Raw genomic sequence first — 17,794 nt, 5'->3', positions numbered from 1 at the left:
CCTTTGCGAGATTTTACAATCTCCGGGTTGAGCCAGTTTCATCCCGTGTGTTAGCGGGTACGGACAGGTAAGTATGCGGGCAGCTGGCCGGTTGTACCGCTTCCACTTAGCGCATTTCCTCTCCCCAAGGGGATAACATGAACTTTTTCGTCCACGTGAGTCCCCTGGGTTGGTGAACCTTGGATTTCCTTCCTCCCCCAGCACCCTGCGGCAGATGAATTCGGCAGAGGAATTCAATGCCAGGCCCAGTACTCGTGAAGTATGCCCTGTTAGGTCAGCCCTTGTACTTGAGATAGGTGCTCCATATGTGGTGGTTCCCTGTCGGTAACCCCATATGAAGTGTTTTCCACGGTACGGTTTCCCTGACGGTAAACCCGTGTCTTCCCTTGGGCAGAGTTCTGCTCTGCTACCAGTCACTGCGCTTGTAGAGCTCCTCCCATCCAGGTAAGACCTACCGCAGGAACTCCCTTCCATATGTGGTACTTCCCGGTTGGTAAGTCCATGTGATGTATTCTTCACATGTTAACCTCCCCTTCATGTAGGATGTAGTCTCCACGGTGCCTTTTCTCCATGGAAAAGAACACCTTCCCTGGTCCGAATGCTTGGTCCCAGCTAAGTGAATTTTTCATTCAAAAAGAGAAAAGGTCAAAACAGCTGGTGCGGCCTATTCCTATTGTAAGTTCGCTGGTCCCCCCTTGGGGTCCGAGGGACTATGCAACTTATGCGGGGTATTGGGTAGGTTATGATGGGGCTGTGTGCACTTGTTACTAGGCACGCGGTAGCCTGCCTTCACCGCCAATCCATGTAACAGTTCAGCTGGCTGTGGCGTTTTGTATAGGGACCCCTAGTGTCACTACATCGACACAACATTGAGTGAGTGACAGATAGGGAACGTCTTGGTTACTATTGTAAACTCTGTTCCCTGATGGAGGGAATGAGACGTTGTGTCCCTCCTGCCACAACACTGAACTACCCGCTGAAATGGCCGGGACTCTGTCTCGGCTCCTCAGCACAAACCTGAATGAGTGGTTGCAAGCCATCTCCTTTTATACCTGTATGTCCGGGGGAGTGACATGCAAATTCCACTCAGCAATTCTCATTGACCTTTTCTCAAAGATCAGAGGTGTTTGGGGCTCCCAAGTCTGACCCCTAGTGTCACTACATCGACACAACATCTCGTTCCCTCCATCAGGGAACGGAGAATACAATAGTAACCAAGACATTTGATACTTGCTGGTTGGTTGCCAGTGCTACTAAGACTGTTCAACCCAACAAACTCCAACATTTCAAACATTCTTAAGTTGGATAATTGTCCTATAACTTTCCACACTGCCCAAACAAACACCAAAAAGGTTAAAACACTGATCCAGCAAAACAAAACAACCACTGGAATGTTGTATTTGGTGGTGTTTTGCCATTTGTTGAAGCAGCGTGAACTAGGGGAGGGGAGGGACATTCTCATTCTTGATAGTGTTTAATTGGACAAACATCTGTGTAGTGCAAGATGAGACATACATTTTTTGGTCCATTTCCCTGGAAGAGAGAGGCTGTATGTTGTAAATGCGGATATCTGCTAAAAGTGCATTTTGTCAACTTTTAGGAATACAGAAGGCTTAAAGCTAAAAGAAATGGACTAAAAACTACAAAACTCATGGGGTCTTTAAAGAGCCGAGAGGTTAGAAACAACATAATACTACAATAACACAGGTCAGCACAGAAACCAAGCACTATCTCTCCATGGTTTCATCCTACATGTATGTGTAGGGGTCAGGCTGGGACAAAGGAAAGTAGGGGCAGTAGACAGTACCTCTCCATCATGGTGGTGGACTCTTGCTCTCTTTTCCTCCTCTTTCTCTCTGCAATTCCACGGAATGCCCTGCTGGGACCGGTCACAGGGTTATAGGCTGTTGGTGTGTGTGTGTGTGTGTGTGTGTGTGTGTGTGTGTGGCCACAGGAAGGTTCAAGCCACAACAGGTGCTGATCATCACCACCCACAGGTTGATTGGACACAACCACACACAGACGTACTCTATGTATAGACACTAAACACTATAACCACAACATGGTCAAGTGTAACAGACACTCAGTCACCAACCAGCACAGAGGTTAAATTCACAGAACTAGTTTTGCATAGAGGTCGACTGATATATCGGATTAATCAGCACCGATAACTGATTTCTGGAACTATCGGTTATCAGCAAAAATCCACATCGATAGTTTTTCCCTGTTGCATCCGGTGCAGGAGCGGCTGGGAAGGGTCCGTTGTCATTATACAGAATAAGAGTGGCCTCTAGAGGCAGAATAAAAACTATCACTTCACTGATGCCTTGTGGTGTTTGTTTTGACACATGAGACTACACTCTGGAGCAGAACACTTCAGATGCAGATTTAAAACATCAGCAACTAAAAGGTATGTATACCCTACACTACAGTACACATTGTCATATCATTATATTGTAATTAATTTGTTGACTAGATGCTGCATTAGTAGAGAACAGCAGTATGTTTGCCGACAAGGCTGAGAGGACGTGAATATTAAAGCTAACCTCAAGCGGTTAGAACAATGTGACAAAAATACACACAAGTCCTACCCAAATGTTTATATGTCACGATTGTTACCATCTATTACCATCTATTTGCTTTAGTATATACAGGTGCATCTCAATAAATTAGAATGTCGTGGAAAAGTTCATTTATTTCAGTAATTCAACTCAAATTGTGAAACTCGTGTATTAAATAAATTCAATGCACACAGACTGAAGTAGTTTAAGTCTTTGGTTCTTTTAATTGTGATGATTTTGGCTCACATTTAACAAAAACCCACCAATTCACAATCTCAAAAAATTAGAATATGGTGACATGCCAATCAGCTAATCAACTCAAAACACCTGCAAAGTTTTCCTGAGCCTTCAAAATGGTCTCTCAGTTTGGTTCACTAGGCTACACAATCATGGGGAAGACTGCTGATCTGACAGTTGTCCAGAAGACAATCATTGACACCCTTCACAAGGAGGGTAAGCCACAAACATTCATTGCCAAAGAAGCTGGCTGTTCCAAGCATTTTAACAGAAAGTTGAGTGGAAGGAAAAAGTGTGGAAGAAAAAGATGCACAACCAACCGAGAGAACCGCAGCCTTATGAGGATTGTCAAGCAAAATCAATTCAAGAATTTGGGTGAACTTCACAAGGAATGGACTGAGGCTGGGGTCAAGGCATCAAGAGCCACCACACACAGACGTGTCAAGGAATTTGGCTGCAGTTGTCGTATTCCTCTTGTTAAGCCACTCCTGAACCACAGACAACGTCAGAGGCGTCTTACCTGGACTAAGGAGAAGAAGAACTGGACTGTTGCCCAGTGTTCCAAAGTCCTCTTTTCAGATGAGAGCAAGTTTTGTATTTCATTTGGAAACCAAGGTCCTAGAGTCTGGAGGAAGGGTGGAGAAGCTCATAGCCCAAGTTGCTTGAAGTCCAGTATTAAGTTTCCACAGTCTGTGATGATTTGGGGTGCAATGTCATCTGCTGGTGTTGGTCCATTGTGTTTTTTGAAAACCAAAGTCACTGCACCCGTTTACCAAGAAATTTTGGAGCACTTCATGCTTCCTTCTGCTGACCAGCTTTTTAAAGATGCTGATTTCATTTTCCAGCAGGATTTGGCACCTGCCCACACTGCCAAAAGCACCAAAAGATGGTTAAATGACCATGGTGTTGGTGTGCTTGACTGGCCAGCAAACTCACCAGACCTGAACCCCATAGAGAATCTATGGGGTATTGTCAAGAGGAAAATGAGAAACAAGAGACCAAAAAATGCAGATGAGCTGAAGGCCACTGTCAAAGAAACCTGGGCTTCCATACCACCACAGCAGTGCCACAAACTGATCACCTCCATGCCACGCCGAATTGAGGCAGTAATTAAAGCAAAAGGAGCTCCTACCAAGTATTGAGTACATATACAGTAAATGAACATACTTTCCAGAAGGCCAACAGTTCACTAAAAATGTTTTTTTTTTTTTTTTGGTCTTATGATGTATTCTAATTTTTTTGAGATAGTGAATTGGTGGGTTTTTGTTATATGTGAGCCAAAATCATCACAATTAAAAGAACCAAAGACTTAAACTACTTCAGTCTATGTGCATTGAATTTATTTGATACACGAGTTTCACAATTTGAATTGAATTACTGAAATAAATGAACTTTTCCACGACATTCTAATTTATTGAGATGCACCTGTATATCCAGCTGGTCACGTTTATGCATTTGTTAGCCAGCTAAGTTACATATTAAAACTAGTGACGTGAGAAAGCAAATGAATATCTTCATGCAGCCGACAGAAATGTATAAACAAATCAGAAACGCATCTGATTTTAGTTTAATATTTTTATCCTCACTGTAATACGATGACTTCAGATCGATTACATACTTGCGCTAAAAAGGGCTAGGCACAGCGCAACAAATACAGTTGAACAGAAAGCAGGTGTCTCAATATGCTTTTAAAGTTCTTTTTAATTAGACGCATCATCTAAAAAACAGCGCTCCTGCACAAGATGCTGAATAAACGAAAACGTTTACATAGAAAAACAAATGGATGGTTGCAAAAGTGTTCGGTGTGAACAGCCCCTTTCAGTTGGTGGAGATCTTTGGCCATTGCATCTTGCTCTCTTATAAGCATTTCTCAGATTAAGCAATGAGTTGTTTAAATGCTTTGTCAGGAAAGATGTTCAACTTGGAAATGTGTGTCTCGAGATCCTTGCGTTCGGTTCCAGTGTGTTGTAACACCATGTGAACTGTCTGTTGAAGCGTTTTCCCCCCTGATTTTACTTTTGACTTAACATTTGAGAATACGGACCAAATAAAACTTTTTATTTATTTATTTAATGGTGCTGAATGGTTTATGTATTTATTGTGTCCTCTTGTGGACCAAGGAATCAACATAAATTTAAAAATCAGCTGACTTTAAAATGTGAATATTAGTTTTAAAAAAGAACAATACATTTTCATGGTTCAGTTTATTTTTGTAGTAAAGTTCAGCACTATTTTACTTTGAGTGTTATTTTTTCATTCAGTATCAATTTTAAAATTTTTATTTTTATCGGTTGATTAATCGGTTATCAGCAGGTAATGCCCAACTTAGTTATCGGTATCGTAAAATCCACTATCGGTCGACCTCTAGCTTTGTGTGTGTAAATGGCTGCATGGGTGTTATAGTATCTAGTGCGTATCTATTGTTTTTGACAAGCTGACAGAAGATATAGCCATCATCATTGACACCTGATGTTAAATCAAACTGCTGTCCACAAACAATGAGGTTAATGACAGCCCAGAGGCTATTTTCTGACAGTGTGTGTGCATGTAATTGTGAGATAGTGTGTGTGTTTGGATGCATTTACAGTATGTGACTGAAGATTGAAATCCTTCAGAAACCTGACAGATTGGTGAGTCATAGAACACTCTGTGCAGATCTTGATATGAGTGACTTTTCTGGGGTATGCTCAGGCTATATTTAAATATTTGGCTTCTAATGCTTAACACAGCAATAGCAACAATCACCATCTTCCTTCCTTTAGGGACAGTCCACCATTTTGTCAACATGTTTGAAATTATGCATCAGATTGCAGACAACAAAGTTAAGAAGTTGTCACTTATGTGAAATGTGTGGTTAAAAAAGTGAACTCAAAGGTCAGGTCACAGTAATAGTAAGACAAACAGGGTTTTCTTCTAATACAACTGTTGAAAATTTGATTAGGGATACTGATCACTGTATGACTCACTGGTATACTGGTAAACATACAGTTCCAAAACCTAGTGAGCTAACATGTTCCAAAAGATTCCTAATTTTTACCAAAAATTTGACTATTTTGCCCAATGTAAGAGTGTTATGTGTATTTGATATGCTTTTTTATGAGGTGCTGCATGTGTAGAGCATTCCAGATTAATCACTTCCACACTGAGGTTCCATTTCAGTTATAATGATGTCTTAGAGGACAACTGCCTGTGTACACTGTAAAAAACAACCCGCTAAAATTGAAAGATTACTGTGGCGGCGGGGGCATGGTCAAGCGTTCGTCTGGAGAGAGAGAAAGCTGTAAGGGTGCACACACCTGAGCGCTATAATGTCTATCACCTGTTTCTGATTGCAATAAGCACTGGGGAGAGCGATAAAAAGGGTCCACGCCAGAGATGAGGGAGAGAGAGCTACCAGTCAGAAAGAGACTGTACTAAAACGTGACCTAATGAGTGTGATGCTGAAAAGCTATTTTGAGTTTGTTTAATTAAAGTTATACCTTTGAGTTGAAGTCCCAAGTTTCCTGTGTCCTCCTTTCCCTCCCATCATTGAACTGTTACAATAACGTTTAATTGCTTCCTTAAATTTTTAAGTAAAATCTATGTGGTTCGAAAGTTACCAATTTGCATGCATTGCACTTTTTCGACCACTTTGAATTTAAAGGGATAATTCACCCAAAAGCAAAATTTCTGTCATCATTTACTCACCCTTATGTTGCTCCAAACCTGTATGACTTTCTTTCTTCTGTGGAAAACAAAAGGAGATGTTAGGCAGAATGACAGCAGTCACCATACACTTTGTATGGAAAAGATGCCATGAAAGTGAATGGTGACCGAAGCTAACATTCTGCCTACGCCCATTTGAGCTCAACGTAAAAAAAAATGTATTTAAAAAAATAAAAAGGTAATACAGGTTTGGAAGTACATGATTGAGAGAAAATAATGAAAAAAATATTAGTTTCGGGTGAACTATTCTTTAATTAGAGATGAGGAAAATCAAGTGGAAAATTTGAAAACTTATAAACTGACCAGATTTTACAGAAATTATTGTGATAAGTTAATTGGATGAATAAAGATATTCTTCCTTTAATAATTATAATGTAATGATGATTTGTTTTTACAGTGTAGGCAGTAGACAGCAAGGAAAATTTACTAGATTTTTGAGGAGTGTTTATGTATGCTGAATGAGACAGAGTTCCTTTATAACTTCAAACACTGTCCAATGCTGGTGGAGTGACAGCTACTGTAACACAGGACAGGAGATGCTGTAGCACAGAGGAGCAAAGGGTGGGGATGAAATGGAGGTTTTAAAATGGTGGGTTAAAATGAAAGGAATACTCACGATATTCTTTAGAGCCAAGGAAAGATGCATAATCAAAAAGATAAAGTGTGGAAAGAGAGAACAGGTACTTTAACCTTCATGAGAAACACATAAAAACATGTATAAAAAGACAGCTGCTCAAGCAATGAGTGTCTTTCATTTGTTAACACTGGGTCAGTTAATATAAAAGTATCACCCAAGTTGTTCATCAATCCCTATTACAGTCAATTATCTAACAAAAAAAAAAAAAACACTTCCATAATCGACCATGAAGGGCAGAAAAAAACCACTGACATGTCACACAAATTTAAAAGGTTCTAAAGTGAAAGTGTCAATTAGAAGTCAGTAATGGGAAGGCATGAGTAAGCCAGAAGAGAAAGTGAATTAAGTAGTTGGAGAGATACAGTAGCAATGTATTTAAAGACGGAAAGAGAGAGACAGTGAAGGGAAGGGAGGGGAAAGGCAGAGAAAAGTGACACCAAATGATGAGGTGGGAGGGCATCATGTGGTTGAGGAGATGACAACATGCATGTCGGCTGAGGGGAGGTAGAATGCACCCCAGTGGGGGGGCTCAACCAGGGGGCTCTGTAATTATGACTTCTGCGAGGCAGGCGATAATTAAGCAGTCAGGCTGAGCAAGAGCTTCTGTCCACATAGAATAATGAAGCCTGAATCTACTCGACTGAAAAGATGAAAAGGAGAGAGAAAGAAAAGAAAGAGGGAAAAGAGGAAAAGAAAGAGGAAGAAAAAGATAAAGAGGACGTAGAAAAGGAAAGGAATGTAAGTTGATGTAATGCTGGCTGGTACGTGACAGTTGGTGAGGAAGAGGAAATGGAGAAAGTAAAAGAGGAAAAGAAACAGGAAGTGGAAGAAAAAGAGGAAAAGAAATAGGAAGTGGAAGTGGAAGAAAAAGAGGAAAAGAAAGAGGAAGAAAATGACAGAGGAAGTGGAAGAGGAAATTAAAGAGAAAGATGATGAGAATGAGGAGGAGATAAAGAAAGTAAAATGCAGAAATGAAGGTGGAAGGAAAAGAGAAATAAAATGAGGACAAAAAGAATAAAGAGTAAAGAAAAAGAAAGAGGAAAAGGAGAAAGAAAAAGAGAAAGATGAGCAGGAAGGGAAAATAAAAGAGAATGAATATGAAAATGAGGAAAAGGAGGAGAAATAAAAAGACAAAGAGGAAAAGAAAGAGGAGGAGAGAAAAAAGAAAAAGAGGAAGAGGAAAAGAAAGAGGAATTTGAAGTTGAAGTGGAAGAGGAAGGGAAACAGCAAGATGAGGAGGAGAGGAGGAGATAGAGAAAGAAAGAAAAACAGAAGGTAGAAGCAAAAGAGAAATAGGATGAGGAAGAAGAGGAAGAGAAAAGAGAAAATAAAAGGAAAATAAAAAGGAAGAGGAAGAGGAAGTGAAAGATAAAGAAGGAATAAGAGAATGAGGAAGAGGAGAAAGAGAAGAGAAAGAAACAGAGGAAAAGAAAAATGAAGTGAAAGAAAAAGATGACTTGAAAGTAGGGATGTGCAGAACGACTAATTTCACTGACGTTTAAACAAAAATTTGTTGACTAGACTAAAAAGTACGAAATTCTCAGAAAACTGTCAAAAAACATTGTGTGTTTATGTGGCCCATTTAAAATACTTATTCTATTCCAAAAACTCTAAATTCCACTGAACAGAGGCATTTATCTGCGACATGCTTGCCTGGCATTATGATCGTTTTTCATTAAATATAGAACATGACACGCAATCGCTGAATCAACGTTAGAGAAAACAGGCATATTTATTGAAAAATATTGAATGAATAGTGCAGGACCGAGCAACCCTAATAACCTGTTCTTAACCGAACTGACCAAGTAAAAGTTATTTTACATATCAAAACAGTCAGGACATTGTTGAAAATATTTAACAGATAAGCCAAATCTATGAGATAGAAAAAATGCACTGACAAGTTGTGCATATTTCACAACGTGCATTAGCCTATGGTCTAATATGACAGCTGTTCGTTTAAGAATGTTAACCAACAGTTACGATGTAAAAAAAAAAAAAAAAATAGCTAGGATGGAAAAACAAACAGGCCTGTGAGAAATGTACACTAAACCTAATAAATTGTTCTAAACATGACGTGCACAGAGAATAAAAGATAGTTTAACCAGTTAAGCAGTCGGCACATCGTTGTAAATAGCCTTCTTGATCAGCAGGGTAAAAAACAATGTCACACCTAGCCTAAAATAGTCTTTTTCTAGGCTACTTAATCAAAAGCATACATTTTTGATGAGTAAAATTTACGTCAACATGGTTCGGTGAAAGACGTGTCCTGACTCACATGAGGCGGTTATCCTACACTTGAAAAAGCCTGCTTGGTGGGAAATGAACTTGCAAGCATGCACAGATTTAGAGAAGATTCAAATGTGAAAACATCCATAGTGACTTGCAAGCCAAAGTTTCGAAAACCCGCTTCCTGCACCACTCCCGATGTGATTTCTATTGCTACTTTGCTGATGCGTGCGCCGTGAGTGAGAGAGGAAAGAAACAGGCACAGCCTGAGGTGAAATTAAAACTTGTATCCATCTTCTCCAGATATCCTCTTTTTAATAATATTTGTATTATTATTTATATTTAAACTGTGTAACATTAACCTGCCAGTAATTTAGGCACATCCTTTGTAATAATATAAAACCAAATGTAAATATGTAAAAAGATTGAACAGTTTAATGTGGAAAAATATTGACCGACTAGTAATTCCAGCGTCAACTAGCAGCATTAAAACCATTTAGTTGACTAGTCAACTAGTCTCGCACATCCCTACTTGAAAAAGACCCAGAAAAACAAAGAGAAAGAATACCTCCTGTCCTCCCACATGCATGAGTCTAACTGAGGATAAATGAATGACATGTCTGCTTAATAGACCACGCCCACTCCAGAGTAAACGGAAGAACAAAAGGACAGGTTTGATGTCATGTATTCCCATGTGTACTCACGCTTGCATTGTGGTGGTTGCAGTCTGGAAGCTGAACATGTTCTCTTTAGGGAACCAGCTGTTGGCATGATCCTCTGCAAACAATAAGAGATGGTAAAAGAGTCAATGAGGCACTGTGTAAATCTCATGATGAGTAAACCAATAAACCATCATTCAGTGGTGGCAAACAGAGAAGCATTATCTTCTCACCTCTGTCCTCAGAGGACACACGGTCCTCACTGTACATCCTCTCCAGCTTCTTGTGCTGCTTGCCACCATCATGAGTTGAGGTATCAAGGTCCAAAGAGCGCTGGCTTTGACAGTGTGGCCGAATGCATGCCACACAATCTGGAGTGCAGTCCTCTCTCGACCTGCTCCGCCTCGATCCCCAGTCCCGGATGTTATGAGTGCTCCCTGAGCTCTGCAAAGGTTGTGTCACAGGGGCTTGACCATAGTGATGCCGGTGGGTGTGGCCGTTGTTTCCACGTTGATGGCTACCTCGATGATGGGTGCCACGTAAATTGGAGGGAGCGCTGGCTCGTGGTGGCTCTGTGGTCCTCTTTAGCACCTCTAGTTCCAAACTCTCCTCGCTTCCCTGGCCCCCAAGCATATCTCGCTCTCTGGTAATGGTATAGACACGTGCTGGTTTCGAAGAGATCTCCACACACCTATGATGTTGCTGGTCCTCAGAGGAGAGGCTGCGCTCAACTGAGAGTCGACACTTGGAACTGGTAGGAAGAGGAGCAGACTGGCTGCCTGGCTGAATATCTTCTTGATTTGGTTTAACCATAAGAGTGTGACAGGAGTATCGCTGAAGGCTATTTTTGTTGTTTAGACTGCTGATGTCCGGGGACTCTGTGTCTTGACCAATGAAGGTGTCAGATAGCAACTGATCTGTAGAAGGAGAAAGAAAGCAAGACAGAGAGACAGAAAAGAACAAAGAACACATTGCTCATCCTTTGGCTTGTGCATTGTGCCTTGGCAACAGTAGGACAGACAGAAAGGGGCCTATAAAGTTATTTTCTAATTTAATAAAAGAGGGCTGGCCTATGACAGGCTGAAGAAGAGGGAAAAACGAAAACAGCTAATGGCAAAGTCAAACACAGGGGTGAGTTGTCAGCTATGGAATTAATGTTGAACTTAAAATGGTGATGCTTTGGAAGGACACCTACTGGAAGTACTAATACATGCAGCATTTAAGATCTTGACGAACTGTAAAATATGTCAAAGGGAGGTAAGGGATGTGGTGGAATGGGCCTAACCTGATCCGTTGCAGTTTTCTGGGTGAGTGTGAGAAAAGTATTCTCCAAATGCTCGAGCTGCTCTGCAGAGAGATAAACAGAACACCAAATCAACTCATGGAAATAAAAAACTGTCTTTCTTGACACACTTTCACATAACTGCTGCTTTCAGACTGAGCAGAGTTCATGCCTCACTCAAAGTTGTCTATGTTATTTATCTTTCAGACAGCTTCCATAGCTTTCTGTCACAGAGTGTCATAGAGAGAATTTACTGATCACTTACTGACCATAGTAATTTTAGCACTTCTCAACCACCAATGGGTTTGTGACACTTATGTCTTCATATTTAAATCAAATCCTGTTTAAAATTTTTAAAAAATAGCCTAAGCTGGTGTGCTAGTCTTAGCTGGTTTAAGCTCTCCCAGCTAAGCTGAAAAGTGCCAAAACCCCTCTAACCCAGCAGAACAGTCTGACCAGGATGGGAGACCAGCAAACCAACTTAGGCCAGTTTTGGATGGGATTTGTTCTGTAGAAATGTCTGCTTTTCACTAAAATAATTCTCACTACCCACTTCACAGAGCATATTGCTACAAACCTAGCTCAATGTAAAGTATTTCTCACAAACCCAAAAATCACACAAGTGAAAATGACAAAACATTAGAAGATAATTTCATGTGATGTTGGCTCCAATTTCAACTGGGCAGCCATATCTGCAGATGCTTTCAGGAAAAATAAAAAAAACCTCCCCAATTCCATGGCCTCTCGGGGCAATGAGGTGTAAAACAGAGTATGAAATCTGGACGCCTTCTGGGGGGCTCTCAACGTCAGGTCACTTAGAGGGAGTACAGCTGTGGTATGAGAACATGGATACCACTCACTGTTTTATGCAGGGTGGGAGTCATAGCTCAGAATGAAGAGACAGGAGGGGTGATAGAGAAAGTAAAAGAGGAAAAGAAACAGGAAGTGGAAGTTGAAGAAAAAGAGGAAAAGAAAGAGGAAGAAAATGACAGAGGAAGCGGAAGAGGATATATCATGAAGATAAATCAGAAATGATACCACTTGATTAAGTGCTACATACGGTGAATGGAACGCTGATTAGGAAAAAATGAGAAAACATACTGTAGCATCACCAACTTAGTAACAGGTATGAAAGAAATTATATAGATTCATATTAAAATGATAAATGAGGAAGAAGAAATCTACTTAGTTTTTATTATAACAAAGCAGTTCCCTATCTGTCACTCACTCGACGTTGTGTCGATGTAGTGACACTAGAGGTCGGACTTGGGAGCCCCAAACATCTCTGATATTTGAGAAAAGGCCAATGTGAATTGGCGAGTGGAATTTGCATGCCACTCCCCCTGACAAACGGGTATAAAAGGAGACAGCTTGCAAACACTCATTCAGATTTGTTCTTTGGAGCCGAGCGGTGTTGAGAAATCCACCAGCGTTCCGTTCACCTCTGAAGCAAAGCGAAAGTGTAAAACGGCTGTTGGATATATGGCGCATTACAGCGGGTTCTCCCTTTCTCGCACAGATAAGTGCAGAGAACGCCCCTGGGCGCTTCAGCAGCCACACTTGAGGAAAATAAAAGAGTGTATTTTCTCTAAAAGAGTAAGCACTGACGGAGAGTGTCTTTTTAAAGATGCCTTTCCGTTTATGTGCAGTTTCTGGATGCGGTCATTATCTCTCCGCCTCTGACGGCCACGATCACTGTCTCACGTGTTTGGGTCGCAGACACACTGAGACAGTGTTTGATAACGGTTCATGTTCTCACTGCGAGAACATGACCATGGCAACATTGCGGTCACACTCCAGCCGTTTCCTGCCCCGGTCTTTCTGCCTACGTGCACAAGGCCGTGACGGTTAGTGCTGGGGGCGATTTGGGGACTCCAATGGGAGCATTTCCGCCTAGTGAATCCCCACGGACCTCCCATTCTCCAGCATGCTCGTTTCCACCAGTCGAGTTCATGGATGAGTCAGGCAGCTCACCCCAGGGCGAGCTTAATGTCTCATTCGGGCTCGGGAGGAGGATGAGGTTTCAATCGCAGCATCAGAGAGTGGGCTGTTACAGTCTGGCATGGAGGACTCGGCTGGGCTCCCACCATCTGGTGCGGTCGCCCAGTCTGATGCCGACGCGGAGCTGGCGGCCATGCTTGCCCGGGCTGCCGTGAGCGTTGGGCTGGAGTGGAACCCTCCACCCTGCCCTAAGCGTTCGTCGCTGGACGACTGGTTCTTGGGCTCAGAGTGCCGCACACAGCCATGCTCTACCCCAGTTCCTTTCTTCCCGGAGGTGCATGAGGAGCTCACAAAGTCGTGGCGGGCACCTTTTACTGTCCGGACCCGACTTTCGAGTTCCTCCGCTCTCACTACCCTCAATGGTGGGGCGGCCAAGGGGTACACGGAGGTTCCTCAGGTGGAGCAGGTGATTGCGGTGCACCAGTTCCCGCAAAAACTGGCGGAATCGTCCAAGGCTCCCGTTCAAGGCCTGTAAATTCACGTCGTCCCTGACAACCAAGGCTTACAGTGCCGCTGGACAGGCCACCTCCGCCCTGCATGCCATGGCCCTCCTGCAAGTCCATCAGGCCAAGGCATGGTGCGGGCTCTTGGGCGGACGATCGCCACCTGTGGCTCAACCTTGCAGAGATGAATGACGCCGACAAGGTCAGCTTTCTTGATGCGCCCATCTCTCAGGGTGGCCTGTTCGGCAACACTGTCAAGGACTTTGCCCAGCAGTTCTCGACAGTCAAGAAGCAGTTGGAGGCCATCCAGAACATCCTGCCCCAGCATAATTCTTCCTACGGGCTGCCGAGGTCCTGCACCCCATCTGCTCATCGCCGAGGGCGTCCTCCTGCGGCAGCAACACCGGCTCCGCCACAGCCCAAGCCAACCGCTCGGCACCGCGTAGAGCCCCCCCGTCCCTCGGTCTGGTGCCAAGAACCCCAGGAAGGCTACGAAGCGTCCCTGAGACGGGCGACCCAGGGGTGAGGAGACCCGCTGTAAGCCAGGAGGTGGTACACAGACCACTCCATCCCGGGAGGAGAATCTTTTGTTCCCTTTTGTTGTCACAACAGCCGATTGTCCCCTTGGTGCCCCTTGCTCGGTGTTTGGAGGCATGGTTAGCACTCTCCAACCCATCGTGCTGGCTGGCCAGGATGATCCGACATGGCTATGCGATTCAGTTTGCCATGCACCTGCCCAGGTTCAAAGGCGTCCAGTTTACCTTGGTAGAAGACAAGGATGCCGCATAGAGAAGGATGCAATAGAGCCTGTCCCTCCAGCCGAGATGAAGAATGGGTTCTACAGCCCATACTTCATCGTACCGAAGAAAGGAGGTGGATTGCAGTCAATCTTAGACCTGCAAGCTTTGAATCGGGCCCTGCACAAGCTCCCGTTCAAAATGCTGATGCAGAAGCGCATTCTGTCATGCGTCCAGCATCAAGACTGGTTCGCGGCAGTAGACCTGAAGGATGCGTACTTTCATGTCTCGATTTTGCCTCGACACAGACCATTCCTTCGGTTTGCCTTCGAGGGTCAGGCATACCAGTACATGCCCCGCTAAGAGAAGTGGGCATCCGCATCCTCAATTATCTTGATGACTGGCTGATTCTAGCTCACTCTCGAGATCTATTGTGTGTGCACAGGGACCTGGTGCTCAGACACCTCAGCCAATGCTCTCCCCTGTGCAGAGCATCTCTTTTCTCAGGGTGGAGTTGGACTCAGTCACTATGACAGCGCACCTCATGAGCGGGTGCACTCAGTCGGTGCTGAATTGCCTGAAGTCATTCAGGGGAAGAACAGCGGTCCCACTGAAACAGTTTCAGAGGCTCCTGGGGTATATGGCGTCCTCGGCGGTGGTTACGCCACTCGGGTTGATGCATATGAGACTGCTTCAGCACTGGCTTCAGAGTCAAGTCCCGAGATGGGCATGGTGCCACGGTACACATCGCATGGCTATCACACCGATCTGTCGCCACTTGTTCAGCCCTTGGACAGACCTTGCATTTCTATGGGCAGGGATTCCCCTAGAACAAGCGTCCAGACCTGTCGTTGTCACAATAGATGCATCCAAGTCAGGCTGTGGCGCTGTTTGCAATGGGCACACAGCCTCGGGCTCCTGGACAGGACCTCGACTGCATTGGCATATCAACTGCCTCGAGTTGCTGGCGGTATTGCTGGCCCTGCGGAGGCTTCGGCCGTTGATCCAGGGCAAGCATGTGTTAGTCTGGACGGACAACATGGCGACAGTGGCGTATATAAATCGTCAAGGCGGTTTACGCTCATGTCGCAACTCGCCCGCCATCTCCTCCTTTGTAGTCAGAAGCAACTGAATCATTGCAGGCCACTCACATCCCAGGTGAACTCAATCATGCAGCGGACGCGCTGTCATGGCAAGTGACCCTCAGAGGAGAGTGGAGTCTCCACCCCCAGGTGGTTTAGCTGATTCGATTCGGCAAAGCGCAGGTAGACCTGTTTGCTTCCCAGGAATCCTCCCACTGCCTGCTATGGTACTCCCTGACCAAGGCCCCCCTCGGCAGGGATGCATTGGCACACAGCTGGCCTGTGCAAGTATGCGTTTCCACAGTGAGCCTGCTTGCACAGACTTTGTGCGAAGTCAGGGAGGACGAAGAACAGGTTGTGGTGGTGGCACTGTACTGGCCCACCCAGACTTGGTTCTCGGAGCTTATGCTCCTCGCGACAGCCCCTTCCTAGCAAATTCCCCTGAGGAAGGACCTCCTTTCTCAGGGATTTGACACTCGCGCCCAGACCTCTGGAATCTCCATGTCTGGTCCTTGGGTGGGACGCGGAAGAAGTGGCATCTGTTTGTGAATTGGTGTTTTTCCCGAGGTGAAGACCCACAGAGATGCGCAGTCAGGTCGGTGCTTTCCTTCCTGCAGGGGAGGTTGGAGGGCCAGCTGTCCCCCTCCACCTTAAAGGTGTATGTGGCCTCCCCGAGGGGATAACGTGTGCATTTTTCATCCCCATGAGTTCCCGGGCTCGGCGAACCCTGGAAGTTCTTCCTGTTCTGTTGTATGTTCTCTTAATAAGATGGGCAGTCTTTCATTGTTTGTTAAACGGTTAAATATGCTGTGAATATGTTTACTGTATGCTGTGTGTGTGTATATATATATATATATATATATATATATATATATATATATATATATATATATATATATACACACAGTATATACATATACAGTATATATACAGTTGAAGTCTAAAGTTTACATACACTTATGTTGAAGTCTTCAACCACTCCACAGATTTTATATTAGCAAACTATAGTTTTGGGAAGTCATTTAGGACATCTACATTGTGCATGATATGAGTAATTTTTCCAACAATTGTTTACTGACAGATTGTTTCACTTTTTATTTGACTATATCACAATTCCAGTGGGTCATAAGTTTAAATACACAAAGTTAACTGTGCCTTTAGACAGCTTGGAAAATTACAGAAAATGATGTCAAGCCTTTAGCCAATTAACCAATTAGCTTCTGATAGGATGTGTACTGAATTGGAGGTGTACCTATGGATGTATTTTAAGGCCTACCTTCATACTCAGTGCCTCTTTGCTTGACATCATGAGAAAAACAAAAGAAATCAGCCAAGACCTCAGAAAAAAATTGTGGACCTCCACAAGTCTGGTTCATCATTGGGAGCAATTTCCAAATGCCTGAAGGTAACATGTTCATCTGTACAAACAATAGTATGCAAGCATAAACACCATAGGACCACACAGCCATCATACCGCTCAGGAAGGAGATGCATTCTGTCTCCAAGGGATGAACGTAGTTTGTTGCAGAAATTGCTAATAAATCCCAGAACAACAGCAAAGGACCTTGTGAAGATGCTGGAGGAAACAGGTAGACAAGTATCTATATCCACAGTAAAACGAGTCCTATATCGACATAACCTGAAAGGCTGCTCAGCAAGGAAGAAGCCACTGCTCCAAAACCACCATAAAAAAGCAAGACTACAGGTTGCAAGTGCATATGGGGACAAAGATCTTACTTTTTGGAGAAATGTCCTCTGGTCTAATGAAACAAAAATTTAACCATTTGCCCATAATGACCATTGTTATGTTTGGAGGAAAAAGGGCGGGGCTTCCAAGCCAAAGAACACCATCCCAACCGTGAAGCATGGGGGTGGCAGCATCATGTTGTGGGGGTGCTTTGCAGCAGGAGGGACTGGTGCACTTCACAAAATGGATAGCATCATGAGGAAGGAAATGTATGTGTATATATATTGAATCAACATCTCAAGACATCAGCCAGGAAGTTATAGCTCGTGTGAGCTAGGAGGCCTACAAACCTGACTCGGTTATACCAGTTCTGTCTGGAGGAATGGGCCAAATTTCCAGCAAATTATTGTGAGAAGCTTGTGGAAGGCTACCCAAAACGTTTGACCCAAGTTAAACAATTTAAAGGCAATGCTACTAAATACTAACAAAGTGTATGTAAATTTCTGATCCACTGGGAATGTGATGAAAAAAATAAAA

The 17,794-nt window shown here is 43.5% G+C and overlaps 1 protein-coding gene across 1 annotated transcript in view; it reads right to left on the bottom strand.

The window, feature by feature from the left end:
- Positions 1-17,794, bottom strand: part of nsmfb (NMDA receptor synaptonuclear signaling and neuronal migration factor b) — a 76,000-nt gene that overhangs the window by 42,770 nt on the left and 15,436 nt on the right. Inside the window, exons 2-5 of the mRNA XM_051668730.1 lie at positions 11,311-11,372; positions 10,259-10,942; positions 10,071-10,143; positions 1,808-1,876 (exon numbers count right to left, since the gene is read on the bottom strand). Coding sequence (XP_051524690.1) covers positions 1,808-1,876; positions 10,071-10,143; positions 10,259-10,942; positions 11,311-11,372 — 888 coding nt within the window. The remainder of the gene's footprint in view (positions 1-1,807; positions 1,877-10,070; positions 10,144-10,258; positions 10,943-11,310; positions 11,373-17,794) is intronic.

Source organism: Myxocyprinus asiaticus, chromosome 3 (assembly GCF_019703515.2).
Source record: "Myxocyprinus asiaticus isolate MX2 ecotype Aquarium Trade chromosome 3, UBuf_Myxa_2, whole genome shotgun sequence".
Classification (NCBI taxonomy): domain Eukaryota; kingdom Metazoa; phylum Chordata; class Actinopteri; order Cypriniformes; family Catostomidae; genus Myxocyprinus; species Myxocyprinus asiaticus.
The sequence above is the reverse complement of the archived record's forward strand: the minus strand, read 5'-3'. Positions and strand labels throughout refer to the sequence as shown.